General features: G+C 38.3%; 1 protein-coding gene across 5 annotated transcripts in view; it reads left to right on the top strand.

Annotated features, from left to right (window-relative positions):
- Positions 1 to 17,448, top strand: part of NSL1 (NSL1 component of MIS12 kinetochore complex) — a 43,129-nt gene extending 25,681 nt beyond the window's left edge. For 2 of the 5 annotated variants that reach the window (XM_074036051.1, XM_015449887.4), the window contains 2 exons: positions 15,027 to 15,094; positions 16,043 to 17,448. In XM_074036051.1, coding sequence (XP_073892152.1) covers positions 15,027 to 15,094; positions 16,043 to 16,057 — 83 coding nt within the window. In that variant the 3' untranslated portion in view covers positions 16,058 to 17,448. Of the gene's footprint in view, positions 1 to 15,026; positions 15,095 to 15,932 lie in introns of those variants that run through there. The other 3 variants (XM_074036048.1, XM_005540801.5, XM_005540802.3) reach the window with 2 other exon arrangements.
- The last annotated feature ends 8,294 nt before the right edge of the window (positions 17,449 to 25,742 follow it).

Below are 25,742 nucleotides of genomic sequence, written 5' to 3'. Positions count from 1 at the left end.
TTACCTCTTTAGAAACCAGTAGAAGCCACACATCCGATGCTGTGCGTGTTTGCTTGTTTGTATTCATAAAATACGTTGGAAATAGAAAGGAAGTACTCACTTAGTTGTTTTTTTTGTTTGTTTGTTTGTTTTTTGCTGAATTTCTGAATTTGGGCAGGCTTTTGCAAGTTCATGTTTCCAAGTTTAGTCAGTACAGTGACCTGAAAGCAAAACTAGGTTGATTACTCAATCTTTCATTTCCACTTTTTCATTTCCCTATGTTTTAGAAAGCAAGTGACTAGGGAAGGCAGTGTTTTCAAGGGTGCCTAACTTCCACATTTTTAAGAGCGAACTCTTTTTAAAAATGTCCTTATAGCAATCTACTAAAGAGCTGTCTACCTATAAGATGTGGTCTGATTTGACAGTTACAACCTTTTATAATTCTATTGTAATGAAAAATTGCTTCCATATTGTCTTTTTTTAAAGTTCTTTGAAATTAACTGAAGAGACTCCCTTTTTTCCCTGTCCTTCACTAAACACGTAGCGATGGCAAGGAGCTATTTTAAGTTTCTGTATGGTAAACTTAATGATACTTCCAGTTCTTTTGCTGACCCTACAAGCAGAGGACTCAGAGGCAGTTCCTCTTCTTTCCTAATAATGCTGTCTTGCTTAAGCCACTGTCACAATATTTACAGGTAGCCACTCACAAATAGTTATGTTTTAAAAATTCATATAAGTCTGAGTTTTGGAATTTGACATACATTTCCTACTGGGAAAAAAATGTACAAATAAATAAATAAATAAATAAATATGTTTCTAAGCAACCCTTTACAGGCTTACTAAACCTTAATCTATAGTGTAGCTAAAATACTATACATTTATGATGAAAAATTAGGAAAATCATATTTCAGATGCATATTAGTTCCACTATACAGCATTTAAGTAGGATTTTATATGGAATAGTTTGGCTCCTTTAACACCATTGTTGGTGGTGAGAAGGGTAAGTAGTGGTGTCATGAGGTGCTAGAGAGAAGGCATTGAGAATGGTCCTCGAGAAAGCCCATCCCATCTCCTGCATGGCATGGACCAGCCATCTGTATGTGAGACAGTCTTAAGTCACGTACTTGTATACCAGGAGTATTGTATGCTCTTACTAGTTGCAAAATGTGAAAAAAATCATTTAGAATAATCTTGAGTGAAGGAGTGAAAAGTATATGTATTTTGAAATTTCCTAAGCAGATATTGTTGGAAAATGGCTTTTTCATGCATTTACAGACAATATATTAATATATTTAGTGACCATTTTTAGTTGTGTGTGTTTTCTTTCTTTTGTCTTAAAAAAATGGTTTTATTAATAAAATTATTGGTGCTACTTAGTTTTAAATGCAAAGGACTTAATTCATTTAACTAAAAAGAAAAAAAGGTACCATAAAGTTAATAGTTAAAACATTTAACTCTATAATTGTTCTAGAGTTTTAATGTTTTAATTCTTTACCAGGCACAACTATTTTTATTTCAAGAGATTTTCATTATGTTGAAGCTAACTTTACCGTTAGTTAACTTACATTCTTATGAGGACAGTATAATTCCTGACACAGCAATATTTTAGAAAGTTATAGAATGTAGAAGAGCGTGTGCTTTGGATTCTAGGAGGGAGATGTGAGTTCTTATTCAAGTCTAGATACATTTCTCAGCTTCTGTTTCTTTATCTACAAAAGGAGGCTGATGAAATCCACTTGCCTCCCAGGGTTGCTAAAACTGGGTAAGATTGATTAAGAACGTATGTCAGCCCATACTACTATAGGAATGGGCTGTCCATGAAACAGGTAGGGAAAGCTTTCATGCCACTGTGTTTTTCTTCCTTGTACCCTTGTTCCTTTTATAACTTAAGTTTCTCAAATGAATAATCTATACTCAGTAGCTTCACTTATAATCTCTCATTCTTGTAAAAAAAATCAGTAGTATTTCATGTTTACATTGTTATGACTGTATAAGTGTTCTTCAATCTGAGCCAGGTAATTATTATTATTTTGTTCCTGAGTCAGATAATTATTACTATGAGTGTATTCTTTCTTGAATAGCTTTCTACCCCTTTTGGAACAATAATTGCTTTATTATTATTTTTTTTCCTTTGAGACAGAGTCTTGCTCTGTGACTCCAGCTGGAGTGCAGTGGTGTAATCTCAGCTCACTGCAACCTCCTCCTCTCAGGTTCAAGCCATCCTCCCGCCTCAGCCTCCCTAGTAGCTGGGATTACAGGCGCCTGCTACCATGCCCGGCTAATTTTTTGTATTTTTAGTAGAGACGGGGTTTAGCCAGACTGGTCTCAAACTCCTGACCTCAGGTGATTTACCTGTCTCTGCCTCCCAAAGTGCTGGGATTACAGGTATTTTTCTATTTGCTTTGTTTTCTGTTGTGTCTGACAGAACTGTAAAATTCATCTCATTATGGCAAACACTTAAGGTTTTCTCTCAAATCCATTTTTAAACTTTTTCTTTTCCTTGGAGATACTTCTCTGGGAGCCCTCCATCTTCCTATTGCAGTCTGGACTGGCTGCTGTCTAGGCCTGGTGCAAAACTTTTATCCTGCCTGTTCCTTTCATCATCATCCTGGGAATTTCCCTTCCTTCTCTCATGTTTTGAATCGTGTTTCCTGGTTTCCTGTTTTCTCCTCTTTCTTGATTTATTCTCTTGTCTTTGATGTAGCACTTCCTCTACCACCCACCTCCTACTCCAACAGACCCCCAACTCACCTAGCACCAAATCCTCTATTAAGGCAATTTTCTTACATCACCTATGAAGATTTCCCTTTCCCTTCAGTTCCCTTGTTAGATTGATCTTCCCCTCCTTTGTGCCTCCATGGCACCCTCTCTCATAGCCTTGGTCCGTCACGACTATTGAACACCTACTGTACACGTCAGGCACTCTGTAAACACCTACTGTACACGTCAGGCACTCTGTTCAACATTAGGGATTCTAAGATTAAAAGAATGCGGTTCCCGTTCCCAAGGGAGTTCTGGAAGGTAAGTAAGAATGCCAGGGTTCTCACTGGAGTTAGTACTGCCCTCTAGTGGACCCTTTGAAAAAGTGAAAGTTTTTGGTTGCCGTATTAATGAGAAAGTATAGCTGGCACTTTGTAGTCAGGGGCCAGGCATACTAGATGTCTCATATGTCCAGCACAACTTTAGAATATCTCACTAGACATTCATGTGTTAAAATATGTTTATAATTATTCAGCCTAGGACCTAATTTCATTTTAAACACAAACCCAAACTACTCAGCACTTTTTACATTGTCATTGCTTGTACAACCGATAGAAAATAGCTATTGTTCAGCAATGTAAGTTTATAGACAACTTTCTTTTTAAGGTAGCATGAGATATTTTAGGAATTCTTTGTATTGGTCATTGATAGCGCTTAGTCTCTAAGAATCCTAATGAGAGGCTTCACAAATCAGTGAATATAGTTATCAGTGCTGTTAATTAAAAAATAAAGTGTAGGCTGGGTATAGTGGCTCACGCCTGTAATCCCATCACTTCGGGAGGCTAAGCCAGGAGTTTGAGACTGCAGTGAGCTATGATTGTGCCACTGCACTCTGGCCTGGGTGACAGAGTGAGACGCTTGAGCCCAGGAGCTTGAGGCTGCAGTGAGCAGTGATCACATCACTGCACTCCAGCCTGGGTGACAGATCGAGACCCTGTCTCAAAAAAAAAAAAAAAACAACCCAGAATCCCTTAAGTGATGGATTATTTTGTAAAGTTTGTAATGTAAACAATGTAATAACAATGAAGAATAATATTTTACCTTACCCTATTCATAAAAGATAACTTTTCATATTAAATGTTAAGAAATATTTTGTTCATTTTTGTGTGTGTGTGCACATATATTACAGTATAACATATAATGTACAGTTTATGATGGAAATGTAACAATATGAATTTATATACATGCATATACCTACACACATGTAACTGCCACCATGATCTAGAAATAGAGTATCTGTGTAGTTGGAAAATATAGGATAAACTTATTTTTAAACAGTGTATTGGTTATATTTTTTAAATACTGTGCCTATTATGTTTTCACGTATACAATAAATACAATTCAGAGTGTCCAAAAAACCTGGAAGCATAAAGAAAACAGTGTGTTTATTGTATTTTAAAAAATACTCACAGTTGGGGCCATTACTTTAAATTTAGAAGTGTTTTACTTGCAAAATATATTGAGGTTGAAGAAAAAGATATTGAGCATATTATTTGAAAATGTAACTAACACATATTTATCCTGTTCCCCAGCCTTATGGATACCCTGTATAACATTTCCAGTACCCCAAAATGTTTCCCATGCCCCTTTTTAGTCATTATACCATTTCTACCAGGTATAACCACTATTCTGACTTACATCATCATAGATTTTTGTCTTTTCTTGAACGTCATGTAAATGGAATCATACAGTATGCATTCTTGTGTTACCTTCTTTAAATCGGTGTTATTTCTATGAGAGTCATCCACATTTTGAGTGTAGCAGAAGTTCTTTTTTATTGTTTTGTAGTATTCCATTGTGTGTCTATAGACAATTTATCTCTTCTCTTCTGTTGTCACTTGGTTTGTTTCCAGATTTTGGCTATATGAATAAAGCTACTATAAACATCCTTATACCACATTTATACTCATCTCTCATAGATATATATCTAGAAATAGAATTTTTGGGTCACATGTAGGCATATGTTTGGCTTTTCTAGCTACTACTAAAAAGTTTTCTGAAGTGGCTATTTCAATTTATACTTCTAACAGCAGGTATGATAGTTACAGTTGTTCCATATCCCTAACAACACTTTATAGTGTTATTATATTACATAATATTCAATGAGTGATAAGTAAAAGTTTAACAGATGTTATCATATCATTAGATATATTTGAAACTGCAAGAAGATGGTATAAATCACATTGAAGTGAAGAAATTATAGTAGTTATCTACAATCATATATTATTTGAAAGTAAGGCTGGTCACAGTGGCTCATACCTGTAATCCCAGCACTTTGGGAGACCAAGGTGGGAGGATCACTTGGGGTTGGGAGTTTGAGACCAGCCTGACCAACATGGTGAAACTCCATGTCTACCAAAAAATACAAAAATTAGCCAGGCATGGTGGCATGCGCCTGTAGTCCCAGGTACTCTGGAAGCTGAGACATAACAATTATTTGAACCAGGAGGCGGAGGTTGCAGTGAGCCGAGATCGCGCCACTGCACTCCAACCTGGGTGACAGAGTGAGACCCTGTCTCAAAAAAAGAAAAAAGAAAATAAATCTCACTAGGAATTTTATTTCTACCTCAGATAGGCCTAAATTTATTCCTTTGAAAATATATTGCTCTCATGTTGTATTAGTTATCTATTGCTGCCTAACAAATTATCCCAAGTTTGAGCTGCTTAAAACAATAAATGTGTTATCTCTTACTGTTTCTGAGGGTCATTAATCTGATAGCAGCTTAGCTGGATAGTGCTAGCATAGGGCTCTCACAGGGTTGTAGTCAAGATGTCATCTGGAGCTGCAGTTAATCTCTCAAGGCTCACCTGGGACTGTAGGAAATCCACTTTCCTACAGTGGATGGTTCCTACAGCCCTGGCTGGTTGTTAGAGACTTTAGTTCTTACAACGTGGGCCTTTCCATAAACTTCTTGTAACGTGTCAGCCTACTTCTCGCAGGATGAATGATCTGAAAGGCATAGAGAATGAATGAATGAATGAATGAATGAATGAATGAATACCCAAGACAGAAGTTGTAGTCTTTTTTATAACCTAATCTTGGAAGTGATTTACTATTACTTGAGCTGTTAGTTACTGGTCATGCAGGTCGACCTAGTACACTGTGGGAGAGGACTGCACAAGGAAGCATGAATACCCTGCACAAGGCCGGATCACTGGGGGCCATCTTTTTTTTTGCTCTGTCACCCAGGCTGGAGTGCAGTGTGATCTCAGCTCACTGAAACCTCCACCTCCTGGGTTCCAGCGATTCTTGTGCTTCAGACTCCCTCATAGCTGGGACTACAGGCACGCACCACCATGCCTGGCTAACTTTTGTGTTTTTAGTAGAGATGGAGTTTTGCCATGTTGGCCAGGCTGGTCTCGAACTACTGGCTCAAGTGATCCACCCACCTCAGCCTCCCAAGGTGTTGGGATTACAGGCCTAAGCCACCGCACCTGGCCACAGGGGCCCTCTTGAAGGCTAACTACCACACATATGGATGCTTATTTTTTGTTGTGGCAGTGGCAAAGTACACATAAGATTTACCATTTTAATCATTTTGAACTGTATGATTCACTGGCAGCACATTCATAAAGTTGTGCAACTCATCTAAGCAGTTTCTTATAAGACAGCAATGAATTTGCCACATCAATTGACTCTTCCCTTCATGAAAGATTTCTCTGTGGGATGTGATACCATTTGATAGCATTTGTACCCACAGTAGAACTTCTTTCAAATCTGGAGTCAGTCCTCTCAGACCCTGCCACTACTTTATCAACTAAATTTATATAATGTTTTAAGTCCTTTGTTGTCATTTCAGCAATGTTCATGGCATCTTCAGATGGAGTAGATTCCATCTTAAGAAACTACTTTCTTTGCTCATCCATAAGAATTAACTCCTTATTTGTTCAGATTTTATCATGAGCTTGCAACAGTCATCCCTTCAGGCTCCACTTTGTAATTCTAGTTCTCTTGCTGTTTTCACAGCATCTGCAGTTATTTCCACCACTGAAGTCTTGAACTCGAAGTCATCCATAGAATCAACTTCTTTCAAACTCCTCTTAATGTCAGTAGTTTGACCTCCTTTCATGAATCATGAATATTCTTAATGGCATCTAAGATGGTGAATTTTTTCCAGGTTTTTAATTTGCTTTGCCCAGATCCATCAGAAGAATCGTGATCTATGGCAGCTATAGCCTTATGAAGGGTATTTCTTAAATAAGAAGGCTTGTAAGTCTAAATTACTCCTTGATCCGTGGGCTACAGAATGGATGTTTTGTTAACAAGCATGAAAACATTCACCTCCTTGTCCATCTTCATCAGAGCTGTTGAGTGACCAGGTACATTGTCAATGAGCAGTAATATTTTGAAAGGAATCTGTTTTTCTGAGCAGTAGGTTTCAACAATGGGCTTAAAATATTCAGTAAACCATGCTGTAAACAAGTGTGCCGTCATCTAGGCTTTTTTTTTGTTCAATTTATAGCACACAAGCAGAGTCAATTTAGCCTAATTCACAAGGGCCCTAGGATTTTTGAATTTCTTTCAAGAACTTTTACTTTGCATTTACCACTTGGCTAATTGGCACAAGAGGGCTAGCTTTCAGCCTGTCTTGGCTTCCAACATGTCTTCCTAACTAAACTTAATCATTCTAGCTTTTAAGTTGAGAAACCTGTACTCTTCATTTCACTCAAACACTTAGAGGCCATTGTAGGGTTAATTATTCTAACTTTGATACTGTTATGTCCCAAGACATAGGGAGGCCCAAGGGTTGAGAGAGAGAGAGAGGTCGAAGAACAACTGGTAAGTGGAACAGTCAGAACACACATATTTGTTGATGAAGTTTGCTGTCATACAGGTGCCATTCTGCTATAAAGCTGACACCCCAAAACAATTATTGTAGTAACATCGAAGATCACATATAGCCATAACAGATATTATAATGAAAAAGTTTGCAATATTGTGAGAATTATCAAAATGTGACACAGAGACATGAAATGAGCACATGCTATTGGAAAAATGGTGCTGATAAGACTTGCATGACACAGGGTTGCAGAAACCTTTAATTTGTAAAAAATGCAGTATCTGTGAAGTGCAATAAAATGAGGTATGCTTGTATATTTAGGGGCTCTGTTGTCAGGTAGACGTTTATAATTGTTAGATCTTCTAGATGGATTGGCCCTTTCATCAGTATATTGTCTCTTGTAACAGTTTTTTACTTACAGCCTGTTTTGTGTGATGTTGGTTACCTTTGGCATGGAACATCTTAGTTTATTTTTTCATTTTCACCCTGTGTTTGTCTTTGGATCTAAAGTGAGTTATAGACAGAATATAGTTGGAATCATGTCTTTCGTATCCATTTGCCAACTTTGGTCTTTAATTGGAAAGTTTAATCCATTTACACTTACTGATAAGGAAGGACTTTTGCCATTTTGGTATTTGTTTTCTGTACTTTTTTTTACTTCCATAATTCCTCCATTACTGTCTTCTATTTTGTTTAATCGAGCTTTTTGAAGTGTGCCACTTTTATTATTTTCTGTATATTCTTAGGGTTTTTTTAGTGGTTTCCTTGGGGATTACAATTTGCATCTGAAATTTATAACAATGTAGTTTGAATTAGTACCACTTTAGTTTTAATACTGTATAGAGAACTGCTTCTATACAGCTCTGTTTCTCCCACTTTATGTTGTCATTGTCACAAATTTCATCTTTATACATTGTATATCCATGAATGTAGATTTATAATTGTTGTTTTATGCATTCGTCTTTTAAATTATGTAGAAAAAAAGGAGAAGTCACAAGCCAAAAATACAGTAATGCTAACTTTTATATTTACCTATGTAGTTACCTTTATTGGTATTCTTTATTTCTTTGTGTGGCTTCAAGGCGCTGTCTAGCATCCTTTGATTTCAGCCTGACACACTGTTAGCACTTTTGTAGTCCAGGTGTACTAATTATGAACTCCCTTAAGTTTTTTGTTTTGTTTTGTTTGTTTGTTTGTTTGTTTGAGACGGGGTCTTTCTCTGTCACCCAGGCTAGAGCTCAATGGCGCCATCATAGCTCACTGCAGCCTCAACCTCCCTGGGCTCAGGTGATCCACCCACCTCAGTTTCCTGAGTAGCTGGGACTACAGGCATGCGCCACCATGCCCAGCTGATTTTTTTGTATTTTTGGTAGACATGGGGTTTCGCCATGTTGCCCAGGTTGATCTGGAACTCCTGGGCTCAAGTGATCTGCCCACCTCAGCCTCTCAAAATGCTGGGATTACAGGCATGAGCCATCATGCCCAGACAATTCCTTCAATTTTTATCTGGAAATGTCTTAATTTCACCTTCATTTTTGAAGGATATTTTTGGCAGATAGTGAATTCTTCATGGACAGATTTAGGACTTTAACCATATCCTCCTGCTGCTCTGTTCTTCATAGTTTCTGATGAGACATTGACTGTTAATCTAATTGAGGATGTCTTATATGTAATGAATCACTTCTCTGTTGTTGCTTTCAGGATTCTGTCTTTGGCTTTCAGCAGTTTGATTATTATGTGTCTTGACGTGGCACTCCTTGAGTTTTTCTGCTTGAAGTTTGTTGAGCTTCTTGGGTGTGTAAATGCATATATTATCAAATTTGGGAAGTTACTGGCCATTATCTCTTCAAATATTTTTTCTGCCCCGTCTCTTCTTTTCCCCTTCTGAAACTCTTGTTATGCATATGCATATATGTATATATTGTTTGTTTGTTTGTTTGTTTGTTTTGAGATGAAGTCTCACTCTGTTGTCCAGGCTGGAGTGCAGTGGCGTAATCTTGGCTCACTGCAACCTTGGCCTCCCGGGCTCAAGCAGTTCTCCTGCCTCAGCTTCCAGAGTAGCTGGGACTACAGGCATGCACCACCACGCCCAGCAATTTTTTGTATTTTTAGTAGAGACAGGGTTTCACGATGGCCAGGCTGGTCTCGAACTCCTGACCTCACGTGATCCGGCCGCCTTGACCTTCCAAAGTGCTGTGATTACAGGCATGAGCTATGGTACCCGGCCTTATTATGCATGTGTTGATGGGCTTGATGGTGTCCACAGATCTTTTAGACTTCATTTGGCCTACCTTCGAGTTCCATGATTCTTCTGCCTGCCCAGATCTGTTGTTGAACATTCCCCATCTCCCCTCTGAGTTTTTCATTTCAGTTATTATTCTTTTTAGCTCCAGAATTTTTTGGTTCCTTTTTATAATTTCTGTCTGCCATTGGTATTCTCTGTTTGGTGAGACACATCATTATTTAGGATTTCTTAGTTCTTTGAGCATATTTAAGATAGTTAATGGAAAGTCTTTGTCTATCTAGTCAGTCCAGTGTCTGAACCTCCTCAGTGACAGTTTGTTCATTTCCTTTTTTTCCTGTGAATGGACCATACTTTCTTGTATTTTTGCATGCCTCATAATTTTTTGTTGAAAACTAGACATTTTAAATATTTGAATATGGTAACTCTAGAAATGAGATTATTCCATCTTCCCAGGATTTGTCGTTGCTGCTTGTTGTGAGTTGTTGTTTAGTGACTTTTCTAAACCTTTTTTGGAAATATTATGTTTTTTGTTGTTTGTAGTCACTGAAGTCTCCATTCCCTTAGCTTAGTGGTCAGCTAGTGATTTGTCAGAGATTTCCTTAAATGCCTGGAGCAAAACAAAACATTAAACTCTGTAGGTGTATGTTGGGATATGCCTTCAGCTCTCAGCCAGGCAGTTCATAACTGCCTTTGCCTTCCCATCCTGCTTGTTTGGAGCTTTTCAGCAAGCAGTTTGTTTGCCCCAACTGATTTCCTGTGCTCCATGCTGCATCTGCTGGTTCATTACCTTTCAATGTTTTTAACAGATAACCTCCAAGTAGCTACTTTTCCACCCTGAGAGAGTTCCGAATCAGGTGAAATAAAGGCAAGCCTTTTACATTAGTCCTTCAGAGAGCCACTCACCAGGTCAAAACAAAACAATTCTTTGAGAGCAGAGTCTACTCTGTTATCTCTAGCACCAGTAACCCACTCTGGGAATTACTGCCACCGAGCCAGGGAGAAGGGAATGGGGCAAGGGTAAATTAAAATACACCAACTTCTCCTATCACATTTCACTTGCTCTTGCCTTGATTAAACATTCTCTTGATTGGTGAAAACCCTCGACTGTTTTCCAGATTTTTGATAAAGTTGATTGTGACACATTTTGCCAGCTTTTTTCTGTGGAGGGATGGGCCTTTGGAATCTCCTATGCCACCATTTTTGATGCTGTCACTCCTATGCATGCTATTTTTAAGATAGGGTGATTATATTTAAAGATTGTATGTACAAGGTATTTAAGAGTAAGAGACACATGAATTTGAAGTAGACATGGAACCTGTTAATGAACATGTGGAGGAAGGGAAAATTGAGCTTAAAAAAAAAAAAAACAAATAGGCCAGATGCTGTGGTTCACGCCTGTAATCCCAGCACTTTGGTAGTCCGAGGTGGGCGGATCACGAGGTCAAGAGATCGAGATCATTCTGGCTAACGTGGTGAAACCCTGTCTCTTCTAAAAATACAAAAATTAGCCAGGCGTGGTGGTGCGTGCCTGTAGTCCCAGCAACTCGGGAGGCTGAGGCAGGAGAATCGCTTGAACCCGGGAGGCGGAGGTTGCAATGAGCTGAGATCGCACCACTACACGCCCTGCTGGCGACAGAGGGAGACTCTGTCTCAAAAAAAAGAAGAAAAAAAAAAAAACCCACAAAGTTAAACAAAAATCTTTGCAGCTAGAGTTGCATTTAATTAGTAAATGTTTTAGATTCAATTGAGACTTTCATACCTCTTTTTTCCTAATGACATTGAATTACTTAGAGCATTTCTGACAATTTTAATTAAAAGGGATTTTAATTAAATGCAGTATTTAGTTATTGCAAAAGCAGCAAAGCTGATGGAAAATATGTAACAAAGTTTGAGATTCCTTTTCTTAGGACTAGAACCAGATGTTACTGAATTAACAGAAGCACACAAAATACAGGGATCTCATTTTTTTTAAAGCAAAAGTGGTTTAGGTATATTTGCTATTGTCAAACTAAATATTAAAAATTATATTTTTGTACCACAATGATAAGAAATTATGTGAAGATTTAAAATGTTTAAAGTATTCTAATTATAGTTTTGAATTGCCTGTCTTGAGTCTTACTCAGATTAACTACAGAAGTCAGCCACGTATCATCTCTATAGTTTCTTATATTAATATTTTTGCCTAATCCATCCTCTATTTCTCGTTGCCTTTTGACAGTATGATCTCTGAAGTCTTTTTAAGTTAACGTGTATGTTGGCTGTAGTCTAAATTATGGGAATTTTGAAGCAGGAGATATGTTTTCTGTTAGACTTTAATCTTGCACTTTTTCATGTTACAGAGAATAATTTTGACACTGCACTTTTAATAAGGCCATCTCATTTGTAGAAATAATGTACATCCTAATTTTCACCATTTCAACAGTCAGTACTTTGTCTTTATGTTATCTTTGTTTCAGTTTTTCTTTGTCTTATATTCAAATAAATCTAATCTGTTATTTCTTATGTAACATTAAGTTTTATTCAAGTTCCATCCATACTTCTGATCTTCTGTTTTCTGTATAGAATGACTTCAAATGTAAATTTTCTTAAGTCCAAGCTTACTCACTATAAGTAGGCCCAAGTCTGAGAGTACTTCATTATGTTTTCTGGTATAATTGGGTCTGAGCAGATTTAAACATATTAAGTACATATTTTGATGAATATTATTTCTTCCTTTATTTCTATTTATATGTGTAGAAATATTACCTATGAATTTTGCTTTAGAATAGTAACGGGATCTTTACAAAATATGTTCTGAAGTGGGGGGTGGTGTTGGGTTGGGTCTGATAGTGTTGAGAAATTTATTCTAAACAAATTAGTGCAATGATGTCTTCCAGGCATTGTACTAGAACTGTGCAGGACCCAGTGGGAGCCTGTAGCAAGGCAGGGTCCATACAGGCAGGAAGTGAGGTATGTGTTAACTGAGATCATGGAAACATGAGACTACCCAGGAAAAGTTTGAGCTAATTTTGAAGAACTTCCTGTGTGTTTCTCTCTTCTAAACTGAATGTTCCTTGAGGGGCAGGGACCATTTTTACTTATTATAAGTACCTACTGCTCAGCTGTATTAGTCTGTTCTCACACTGCTGTAAAGAAATATCAGAGACTGAGTAATTTATAAAGAAAAGAGGTTTAATTGGCTCACAGTTCTGCAGGCTGTACAGGAAGTGTGATGCTGGCATCTGCTTAGCTTCTTGGGAGGCCTCAGGAAACTTATAGTCATGGCAGAAGGCAAAGGCAGAGCTAGCACCTCACATGGATGGAACAGGAGGAAGCTGCTTTGGGGGTGAGGTGCCACACACTTTTAAACAACCAGCTCTCACGAGAACTCACTCACTATCATAACACAGTACCAAGGGGGAGATCTCCCCATGATCCAGTCACCTCCCACCAGGCCCCACCTCTAACATTGGGATTACGATTCGACATGAGATTGGGTGGGGACACAGATCCAAACCATATCATAAGCCTAGCCCATGGAAGATATATCATAAATGTTCGTTGAATGGATAGCTCCTACACAAGTGTGCAAGCTTGAAGAGAGAGTAAGTGTGGGCCTGGCTAGAATCCATATTGCCACAGGAGAACCAAAGGATGAATTATTTATTTGCCATACCACAGAGAAAATTTAACAATTGTTATGCCCCTGCGTACTTTTGGAGAATCTCCTCAAATCGTAAATAATAGAAATTATGATATTCCAAGGCAAGGGTCCTTAGGACCCTCCTGTGAATTTGTATAGGAAAAAAAGTACATTTTTATTTTTACTAGCCTCAAACTGAAATTTAGCATTTCCTTCCATTTTGAATGAAGGTAATAGTGGTGATGTTATCAGTATCACTAACTTTCTTTCTGTTACTTAAAGCCACAGATATTTTCATTTTCTGTTGTTGTAGATACCTCACACTGTTTACACTCATTGTTTTTATATTATGGTAATCATTATGCCATCAATTTTATTTAAATTATCAATAAAGAAGCACATGTATTACCTATCACAATTTTCTACTTACATTTTAAATTTTATTTTAAAACATTCTGAAATTTTAGAATAAGCAAAACTAATATATAGTGATTAAAATCAGATAAATGGTTGCTTCTTATGGAGAAAACTGATGGGGAATGGGGCACAAGAGAACTTTCTGGGGTAATGAAAATGTCCTGTGTCTTGGTATACACTTGTCAATTGAATGCTGAACTTACTGTCTATACATTTCACTGTATATAAATTATACCTCAATTTAAAAAACACATTAAAAAATTTTTCTGAGAAGGTGTTCATAGGTTTCACCAAATGGCCAAGGAAATTTCTGATACCAAAAAAAAAAATCCTTTTCTGAGATTATCCTGTTTCCATTGTCTGTCTCCTTTGAGTGCCCTCTTTCAGTAAGCTGTTTTTGTGGTTCATTTCCATTTCTCTGAATGTGTTCTCACTTTTTAAAGATGAACCTAAGACAAGTCAGAAAAGAAAAAGAGCAGTTATGAAAGAAATATTTTGCCTGGCTTATTGACCATTCTCTTCTAGCCCGTAACTGTGACCCTCCTGACGTAGTTATATACTTACTTTGACTCTAATAAATTTCTAATGAGAACTACTCTTCTAAAAACTAATTCATAGATCATTTCATAATGGAATGATTTTTTCTTATTTTCAGTTTTGTTTGGAGTTTTAGTAACATTTTTATCCTTCTGTATCATTGAATATGCAGTTCTCTTATGGAATAACTATAAACATTTATAACAAAGATTGGAAGAAGAAAATAGGTATTAGGAAGTAAGGAAAGAGAAAGTAATATTACTGATAATCTGTTCCAGATTAATCCCATCTAGGCATGATCTCAATGCAGTGTGATTGTATATTCTAAGATCAAATATATGTTACTTTTATAAAATTCAGAGTAATATAAAAAGTATTAGGTTATATTTATTTTAAAATGTGATGATAGTGCTCAAAGATGTTAAACATAGTGGTAGGTAATGTATAGAATGAATATTGAACTCTCTTTTAGGGGCACACAGTGTTATGACTACTCACAATAGAATTTTGTCTACCATCTTATGCTTATAACTTTTAGTTTTACTCTATTATAATGGTCTCACTCTAAGAAAGATTAAGCTGAGGTGAATCATCCTAGCAGATTTTTGTCCAGATAGCATCTATATGCCTTTCATGATTTGCTATTAGATAAAAACCTAAAATACTGTTTGACAATTTTTTGCAGCCCCTCATATGGAAAATTTGAAATGCAGAGGGGAAACAGTAGCAAAGGAGATCAATGAAGCCATGAAGGTAAAAGCTATGTGCTAAAAAATTATAAAATGAACAAAATGTATGGCTAGGTATTTGCATTCAGCATTCATGTTTTTTAATCTGCTGTAACAGGGATTATCAGCGGTCTTTTAAATCTTTAATGAATGTATTAAGCAACAGTAACACTCCGAATAGCTACCATTTATCAGGTGCCTACTATGTGCCAGGTAATATTCCTGACTTCTTTAAAGGTTGATTATATTTTTGTGTTCTGGGTGTTAGCAATTCACTGAACAGTTTTGGATAATAATACCAGCTAAAATGTATTGAATAATTGGTATGGGCTCCATCCAACTGCTTTACATGTATTGCCTCATGTAATCCTTACATCCTGTGAGACAGATACTGCTATTTCTTCTGTAGATGAGGAAGCTGAGGCACAGAAAGGCTAAGCAGGTTGCCCACATAAGTAACCTACGATCCAGCATTTAAAGCCTAGTTCGGCAAGGGCACAGTGGCTTATGCCTGTAATCCAAGCACTTTGGGAGGCCAAGACAGTCAGAACACCTGAGGTCAGGAGTTCAAGACCAGCCTGGCCAATATGGTGAAAGTCCACATCTACTAAAAATACAAAAATTAGCCAAGTGTGGTGGTGCGCACCTGTAGTCTCAACTGCTTGGGAGGCTGAGGCAGGTGAATCGCATGAACCTGGGAGGTGGAGATTGCAGTGAGCTGAGATCACACCACTGCCCTCCAGCCTGGGCAACAAAGCAAGACTTCTCAAAAAAAAAAAAAAATTAGAGTATTGTGTCCATCTTTGTCTGTGTTTCAGCCTGAGATTAATGTTGAATATTACTGTTTGTTTGTTTGTTTGAAGTCCTTGCCTGCATTAATTGAACAAGGAGAGGGATTTTCCCAAGTTCTCAGGATGCAGCCTGTTATCCACCTCCAGAGGATTCACCAAGAAGTCTTTTCCGGTTGTTACAGGAAACCAGATGCTAAACCTGAGAATTTTATAACACAGATAGAAACCACACCAACAGAGACTGCTTCCAGGAAAACCTCTGATGTGGTACTGAAAAGAAAGCAAACTAAAGACTGCCCCCAGAGAAAATGGTATCCATTGCGGCCAAAGAAAATTAATCTTGATACATGAGCTCTTTCTGTTTATTTTGGGAGTTGAAAATAGGCGCCATCAACATTTAGATTACAGCCTAATTAATACCTAGATAAGACTTCATTTGAAACAAGAAATAACTCTTTTACTAGTGATTCATTTATACAAATACAGTGTCTCTGTGCGGGGATATGATATAATATTGTATTTCCTTGCTGTTTTATCTATTGTAAATAAAAAGCATTTTAAAAAATATTGACACAAAGCCCATCAGTGGGTATTAAAAATATTAAAAGTGCAGCCTTTTACTGTCCTTAAGTGCTATCAACTCTCAGCTCCCTTGTAGCTTTTGTGGGATTTAACAAGTAACAAATTCTGTTGTGTTTCCCTGGTATACATCTTTCCAGGAAAAAAAAAAAAGAGAGAGAGAGCTGTATAATGATTTTTCATTTACATGCTGAAAAGTAGTTATCAGTTCTGCGCAGCAGCAGATGCAGCATTTTTTTTTAAAGATGTAGTGTGATTTGTCAAATTAATGTGCAGATCATAATACTGGCTTTGACTTTGTTACTCCATGTTCAGCTCATTTAGGTTTGTGAGATTAATTTTAGGACTTTTTGTTGTGTAAGACAATGATGACTATTATTTGTGCAACATTACTCTTTGAAATAAAAATTGGCATGTAGCCAATGTTTCCTGCCCACACTTTTTTCTATAGACCATTAACATAATTTGACTTGGAACTAATGATTTCTTTTTAGGGTTTCTTATTTCTTTCTTTATAGATCATTCCAGTTCAAAATATATATCAGATTAATACACTGGCAAAGTATCATTGTGTTATTGAACTATTTTACATTTGAAGATGTTTATATATCAGGTATATAATCACTGGGAGAAGTCTGAGAAAGCGATATTGCCTTTATTTCTAACATTTAACTGTAGTTTCTTATAGCTCTTATTGTGTGTCTTACATTATACAGTGTAGGCAGGGCCATCAAACCTACCAACTGTTTCCCCTTTTGATGACTCTGATACCTTCATTCATTTTTCAAATGAATTTACTGATCATGAGGTTGGAAAATCTGGATTTCTCTTGCTTATTCTATGTTAATAATCATAAATGTCTCGATTCACCAGAAGTCACCAGAAGGTGTGTTTCGGCGAAGAAAACTTACAAAGCCACTTTACTGCATTTTGTGTTTCAGTGTTACCATTTGAGATCTGTATATTTGTACACAGCCACGTGCTTTTCATTAAAATAATGTACAAAGACTGATCTTGATGCTGTGTATTTTTGTGAGTTGTCTTAGGCATTCCTGAGCTCAGCTTCAGTTGGAGGGTGGGTCAGCACCCTGCATTTCTGAACATACTAGACTGCAGTTAAAACTGCATAATATGTTGCTATTCTTACAGTGCTAACGTTTTTATGGTATTAAAATTCTGTATGATTTGTTTCACTTCAGAGGTCCCCAAACAAAAGAATTATTGTTAATTCTATTATATGAGCTAATTGCATTTTGATTATGTAAGAACATGGTCCCTCCTCCCTTTTAAGTGAGGTATATTGTGCTACATAGAGTTTTTAAATGATGTGATAGATTTGCTCTGAAATATTCAGCAGAGAAACAAGAAAAGGAATCAATTAAGGAAATGTGACAAAAATCCTGTATGTTGAATCTGTGTAATGAATATATTCTACTTTGTGTTGGAAATTTTTATAATTTTTTTAAAAATGGTTATATTTTAAAGTCCCCAGGCAGACAGCTGAGATTTGAAATCCTCTTGAGAGCCCAAAGTTTTACTCCACAGTTATAGCAGAGTTTAAAATAGAAATACCACTGGGAAAGACAGTACATATTAGCATTATTGACTAAGAAAAGCATGAACAGTAGCAGTAATAATATTGAATAAGTATACTGTGTAAGAGGAGAAGTTGCATTTCTGCATAGGCCAAGAACTAGTAAGCTAAGAGGATTAAAAGCAAGAAAGTCTGTAGTTTTAGGGAACTGGAAAGGTTGAAGGAGAAAATTGAAAATCAAATCTTGATCTATGATAAAAAGAAGACTGGATTGAATAGGGTCTTAAAATTCTCTTTCAGAAAAGAAATAGCCAGGTGTGGTGGCCTTATTCCTGTAATCCCAGCACTCTCAGAGCTGAGGTGGGCAGATTACTTGAGCCCAACTGGGCAACATAGTGAAACTCCATTTCTACAAAAAATACAAAAATTAGCAGGGTATGATGGCACACACCTATAGTCCCAGCCGCCCAGGAGGCTGAAATGAGAGGCTCACTTGAGCCCAGGAGGCAGAAGGTGCAGTGAGCCAAGATGGCACCACTGTACTCCAGCCTGGGTGACAGAGTGAGACCCTGTCTCAAAATAAGAAGAAGAAGAACACAAGAAGGTTAAATCTAGTCCCAAAGAATAGAGAACACTGTCAAAGCTGGTTTCTGAAAACTGGTACCAAAATCTACACTAGTTTATTTAGGCTACTATGACAGAATACCACAGGCTGGGTGGCTTAAACAACAGATACTTATTTCTCACAGTTCTGGAGGCTAGAAGTTCATGAGAAGGTGCTGGCAAATGCAGTTTCTGGTGAGGGCTCTCTTCCTGGCTTGTAGATGACCACCTCCTTACTATGTCCTCACATGGCCTTTCCTCAGTGTATGCATGTGGAGAGAGCCAGAGTACAAGCTCTCTGGTGTCTCTTCTTACAAGGACACTAATTCTATCAGATCAGAGCCCCACCCTTATGGCCTCATTTAACCTTAATTATTTCCTTAGAGGCCCCATCTCCAAATACAGCTACAGGCACATGGGAGTTAAGGCTTCAACATATGGATTTTGGGGGGACACAAACACAAGCCCACAGAAAATCTTATCCTAGACCTCTTTCTCTGGCCCTTTATGGCTTGGGCTCTGTAGAAGACAAAGTGAATAAAATCAAATTTTTTATTTGCTTCAAACAGTATGATTTTATCTTGTAAGATGTACTTTTTTTTTTCTAAGACTGAATTTGTTTGATTTCTATTGAACACCTATCTTCCCTATCCACCTTCGTTCATTTATTCATCTGTTCAACACATACAGTTGGACACCTGCTCAGATCAAAAGTCAGAGATCTTAAGAGCACAGCCTCTGAGCCAGATCATCTGGGTTCAGATTTCAGTTCTACCATTATTAGTTCAGTGACATTGGACAAGTTACTTAACCTGTCCATGATCAAAAGTCAGAGATCTTAAAGAGCATAGACTCTGAGCCAGATCATCTGCTTTCAGATTTCAGTTCTACCATTATTAGTTCAGTGACACTGGGCAAGTTACATAACCTGTCTGTGCTGCAGTTTTCTCATATGTAAAATGGAGATAATAATTATGCCTACCTCATAGTGTTATTCTGAGAAGTAAATGAGTTCATAATGTGAAGGCCTTAGACTAATAATTGGCACATATGAGTACTCTATGATCACTGTTATTCCTTCTTTTGATAAAGGAAATGAAAACACTCAGGGCAAGTGTTGTCTTCAGGAAGCTTATATTCCAGTGAAGAGGATGAGTGTGCAAACAATGATAATGCCATGCAGCAAATGGTATGATAGATGTATGTGTGGAACTTAGGGGAGAAGTCATGGAAGTCTTTGTAGAAGAGGTGCCATTTGAGCAGTCTTGAAATGTTTTAAGCAAATAATCAGGGAAGAAATATAGGAATAAAGAAGAACAAATTACTGTTATAACAATGTGGATCAATATCAAAGATACTATAGTGAATAAAAGAAGCAAAGTCAGGCACAAGAGAATACATACTGTGTATGGAATCATAGAATGGGCAAAACTAAGCCATGGTGGTTTCCTCTTGGGAGAGGGGAGATACTAACTAGGAATGGCATGGGAAACATTTTTGGGTCAGCCAAACGTTCTCTATCTTGATCTGAGTGGTGCTCACATGGCTGTATACATATGTAAAATTTTATTGAACTATACACTTAAAATTTCTGTACTTTATTTTATGTAAGTTTTATATTTTAAAAATGCACAAAATGGATTCACCAAATATTTGAGGAGAGTCTCCAGCATCAAAGACAGACCAAGAAACTGTGAGTCCCTTAATGGCAGGAATCTTTGTTCCATCCACCTGGAATAATTGCTGGCACATGATGGGCCCTGGATGCATAGTGGTTAACTAAGTGAATTAAAACAAAAACCAAAGAGAATAAAGGAACTCAAAGAAAACAGATACATACAAAGCAAAATCCCAGAATGATGACTGTACTCCCAGAAAGAAGAGAAAATCATACATTGTTTAGAAAACCAGAATGCTATTAAATAATGATCAGTAAATAAGAAAAAGTTTTTGAAAATTAAAAATATGAAAGTTGAAATAAAAATTCAGTGGGAGGGCTGGGAGAGGAAATGAAATTTTCCCAAAACTAAAACACAAAGATTAAGAAATGGCAAATTAGAAAAGTAAGAATAAAGATAAGAAGTTCATAAAGTTCAAAGTCTAACTGATACCCATTCCAGAGAGAGCATGCAGAAAAAGCAGCAGAGTCAAAATTATCAAAGAGATCATGCAGTTACCATATGGCCCAGCAATTCTCTAAGTTCTAAACCTAAGAGAATTGAAAACATGCTCATACAATAACTTACACACAAATGTTTGTAGCAGCAGGTTGAACGTTTATCAACTGATGAATGGATAAATAAAATGTGACTATCCACTCAATAGAATATTATCTGGCAATAAGGAGAAATGAGGTACTGGTAAATGCCACAGTGTAGATGAACCTTAAAACATGCCAAGTGAAAGAATCCTCTCACAGAAGACTGCTGTCTTTTGTAGACTCCATTTCAATGAACCGTCCAGAACAGGCAAATATACACAAACAAAAACTAGATCTGTTGTTGCCTAAGGCTGGAAAGATGGAGAGGGTGGAAGGAATAGGACGTGACTGCTAATGGGTATGGGATTTTTTTTTTTTTTTCCTGAGACAAGGTCTTGCTGTGTTGCCCAAGCTGTAGTACAGTGGTGCTATCTTGGCTTGCTGCAACCTCTGCCTCCCCGGCTCAAGCCATCCTCCCACCTTAGCCTCCCAAGTAGCTGGGACTACAGGCACGCACCATCATGCCTAGCTAATTTTTGTATCTTTTTGTAGAGATGAAGTTTCGCTATGTTGCTGGTCTCAAACTTGTAAGCTTAAGCGATCCACCCACCTCTGCCTCCCAAAGTGCTGGATTACAGGCGTGAGTCACTGTGCCTGGCCTGGGATGTCTTTTGAGGGTGATGAAAATCCTCTAAATTGATTATGGTGATTCATGACTGCTTGTTGAATATACTGAAAACCATTGAACAATACACTTTAAAAGGGTGAGTGAGATGGTAAAAAGAGAGTAAAGAAACAGAAATAATACAAGAAACATTCCCAGACCTGAGGAATACCAAGAGGAATTGGAATGGTATCAGATTACTAAACAACAATCCTAAAATCTAGAAGCATCTGGAGCAATATTCTCAGCATAAACGATTTACAACGTAAGATTTTATACACAAACTAATAATCAAGTGCATGATTAGCTAAAAGATACTCTCAGATATGCAAAGCATCAAAAAAAAAAATTACCTTCAAGGCATCCCGTTTGGGGGTTCTACCAGGGGCTGTGCTCTACTACAAAGGGTAAGCCAAAAAAGAAGCAGCCATGGGATCTGGGAAACTAAGGCTCCCAAAACACAGCACACTCAAGTCTACAGGCTACTAACTAATCAGCAGATTTGGAGAATAGGCAGACCAGGTTGGAATAAGACTATGTAGGCCGAGTGCGGTGACTTAAACGCCTGTAATTCCAGCACTTTGGGAGGCTGAGATGGGCAGATCACCTGAGGTTGGGAGTTCGACACCAGCCTGACCAAAAACTAAAAATACAAAATTAGCCAGGCGTGGTGGCACATGCCTGTAATTCCAGCTACTCCAGAGGCTGAGACTGGAGAATTGCTTGAACCCAGGAGGCAGAGGTTGCAGAGAGCCAAGATTGCGCCATCGCACTCCAGCCTGGACAACAAGAGCGAAACTCCGTCTTATAAAAAAAAAAAAAAAAAAAAAAAAAAAACTATGTAGGACTCTAAAAGAGATATTTTCAGAAAAAAATAAAAGTGACAACACCAGTGATAATGTTAACTATGAAGAAAATTGCATAGGCCAGGCGCGGTGGCTCACACCTGTAATCCCAGCACTTTGGGAGGCCGAGATGGGCGGATCACGAGGTCAGGAGATCGAGACCATCCTGGCTAATACGGTGAAACCCCGTCTCTACTAAAAAATACAAAAAACTAGCCGGGCGAGGTGGCGGGCGCCTGTAGTCCCAGCTACTCTGGAGGCTGAGGCAGGAGAATGGCGTGAACCCGGGAGGCGGAGCTTGCAGTGAGCTGAGATCTGGCCACTGCACTCCAGCCTGGGCGACAGAGCGAGACTCCGTCTCAAAAAAAAAAAAAAGAAAAAGAAAAAAAAGAAAAAGAAAATTGCATAAAGGAGATATTTTGTAATATGATTAAGATGTTCAAAGAAACAAAAAATCAGGCAATTATTCACTACAGTAAAGGCAGAAAGCTATACAAAAAAAGAAATGTAATCAGGGTTACAAATTAGTTCTCCAGTGAACAATATTTATATAGCCATAATAATAAAAACCCAGAATCTGAATTCAGAAAAAAAAAAATTGGGGCAATTACACTGGGAGGCTAAAGGATGGGAATTAGCAATTAGTACAGCATGGGCACTGAACGGTCAGATGGACATTGGTTAGAGCACTAAGATGGGGTGTGGAGACCCTTATAGCTGCTGGGTCCTGGGGCAGTGTAGTGTGTCCGAGGACATGGAGCTGGAGCAGCCAGAGTGGCAGGGATACTGAGGAGGCTTCTGTGCCAACCAGTGCAATCCATATGGTTGTAACAGTGTGACTGTCTGAACACCAGCTTTGACATGGCAGTGTTGGGGAGTGAAATCTTCATCCGCCACAACTGGAAGTCAGTGGATAATGTCTAAAAAGCTGATTCAAGATCATACAATATGGATATTATTTAGTGTAGCAGAATAAAGAGCTGACAAAGTGGGAAGTATTAACTCCATGGATGAACTTAGGTGGGGAAAGTGGGCCAGGGACTGATAACTTTTGATAGAAACCTTATAGATTTGCTTTTTTAAATTAAGTGCATATGGCAATTAAGGGAAAATAAATTTGGTTTTAAAATCATTGTAGGACTGTCTCACAAATACAAGTTAACATGAATGACCTACTCACTATCTTTCACTCTTCATATCATTGAGAATTAGGAGACAAATCATCCCCTAGAACCTTTCTCAGGGTTTCAGTTTTTCAGGGTTTCAGGTTTTTCAGGGTTTCAGAAGCTTTCTCAAGGTTTCAACACAGGCGCGTGCCACCGTGCCTGGCTAGTTTATTTTTTTTTAGAGATGTGGTCTCGCCATATTGCCCCGGCTGGTCTTGAATTCCTGCGCTCAAGCCATCCTCCCGCCTCAGCTTCCCAAAGTGCTGGGATTACAGGAATGAGCCACTGCACCTGGCCTATCACAGTATATTTCAGATAAGACTTCTATTCTCTGTTTTTGGCTGATAATTCTAGTTTTGCTTTCTTTGGGGTTTTTTTTTTTCTTTCCTCCCCTCTGACCATTTGTTTTGCAAATAGATTATATTATGAAAGCCTCTGTTTACAAAACTGAAGAAAACAATCTCTCTCTAGAGAACCACTGACGGGGGTTCTTGGGGATTTTATATGAAAGGATTTGAGAAAAGTAATGTTATATTCATTTGAAGCTTCAGGGGTGAAGAATCCCTTGTAATTCATTGCTGTGTCTCTACATTGCTTGTACTCTGCCCATGGGATCCCCACTAATATTAGTTGAATGAATGAGTTCATATTGCAAATTTCTAACTTGTCAGTTTCACTGGATCACAGTCTCACACATTAATGGATTGTGGCATTTACATTAGTTAATTGAACTTAGAAGGTGAGTGTGGGGAGGGGAGAGGTAAAAACCTGAGGACAGATCACTGGGAAACTGACCTGAATTAGGACTCCAGAGTCTCCAGGCTACTAGAAGTAGGTCTAATTCCCATACCCCTGCAAGACATAAGAGCAGAGGATGGCATTGACATCCCTCAGTGATGTCACAGTGCTAGCAGGTATGGTTGCCTTCTGATCACCTTTTCCTTTGGTCACATCCTCTGGCTTCTGGGTGGCCTGGGATAGCTAGAGAAGAAAACTCGACTTCTCCCTGCAGGCCTTCTGCTCCAGCTGACTCCTGTGCCTGTGTAAAAGACTGGGCATTTGTATCATCACCTTGACTAGCCTTACTCAGAGAATGGCTCCAATGCCTTTGGGCTTATACTGAGTTGCAGATTTTAAGACCTCCCTTGGTGCCCATTCATGTGGCTTTGTGACCCACATCTTCTACAATGATGGCAGTAGAGTTCTTTTGTCCAGTTATGCACCTGATGCCACCTCGATGGGAATGCCACCCTCTATGCAACTCTTCACCAGTCCATAAATACCTGAGACTTGAGCATTTAATTCTTCTTTTCTTTTTTTTTTTTTTTTTTTGAGTCTGTGTCACCCAGCCTGGAGTGTAGTGGAGCGATCTCAGCTCACTGCACCCTCCATTTCCCGGGTTCAAGAGATTCTCGTGCCTCAACCTCCCGAGTAGCTGGGATTACAGGTGTGCGCTACCACACCTGGATAATATTTGTATTTTTAATACAGATGAGGTTTTGCTATGTTGGCCAGGCTGGTCTTGAACTCCTGACCTCAGGTGATCCACTCGCCCTGGCCTCCCAAAGTGCTGGGATTACAGGCGTGAGCTGCCACGCCCAGCCCATTTCATTCTAAAAAAAAAAAAAAAAAAAAAAAAAAAATTCCTTCTGGAGGTTTAGTTTCTCCACAAGGCAGCTTCTGGTTACCTGCCCCCTCAGGGTCCTTGCTGGCTGGGTCACCCCAGCAACCCCTTCATCCACGCATCACTGCCCTTTGCAACACCAGCTGATTACATTGCTTTTTCCATGTTCCAGCTGTTTTTCTTTTGAGCCATCTCCACCAGAAGAGCAGATAGGAAAAAGGAAAACAGAGGAGGCCTTGAACTTGGTATCTTGCTTCATTTCCTTCTCTGACAAAAATTTGATGAAGAAAAGGTTAAAATAAGTGTTCGAATTCTCTCTGACTTGTCATATCTGTCTATGCCCTGTGTGCCTGCCTCTGATCCTGAGGAAGTGTAGAAATGAGGGGATGACACTGGCAGAATAATAAAAATGAGCAAAGTTGTAGGCCACCCATGCTCCAGGTCCCACACACCCCAGCCCCAGAGCCTCAGGATCTTTCCCAGCCATGTAAAATTATTTTTCATAGCCACACCTTTTATTACACAGATACTCAATGAATCTAAATACTGTGCTTAGAGTTGTGTGGATGTACACCTGTAAACCAAGGCACAGACGCTGCCCACAAGCAATTTGCCATCAGTTACGGGAGCCCTCAGTAGCATCTAGGGATCCATTAGAGGGAAAAGA

This window comes from Macaca fascicularis, chromosome 1 (assembly GCF_037993035.2).
Source record: "Macaca fascicularis isolate 582-1 chromosome 1, T2T-MFA8v1.1".
NCBI lineage: Eukaryota > Metazoa > Chordata > Mammalia > Primates > Cercopithecidae > Macaca > Macaca fascicularis.
This window is presented reverse-complemented; position numbering and strand designations above follow the sequence as displayed.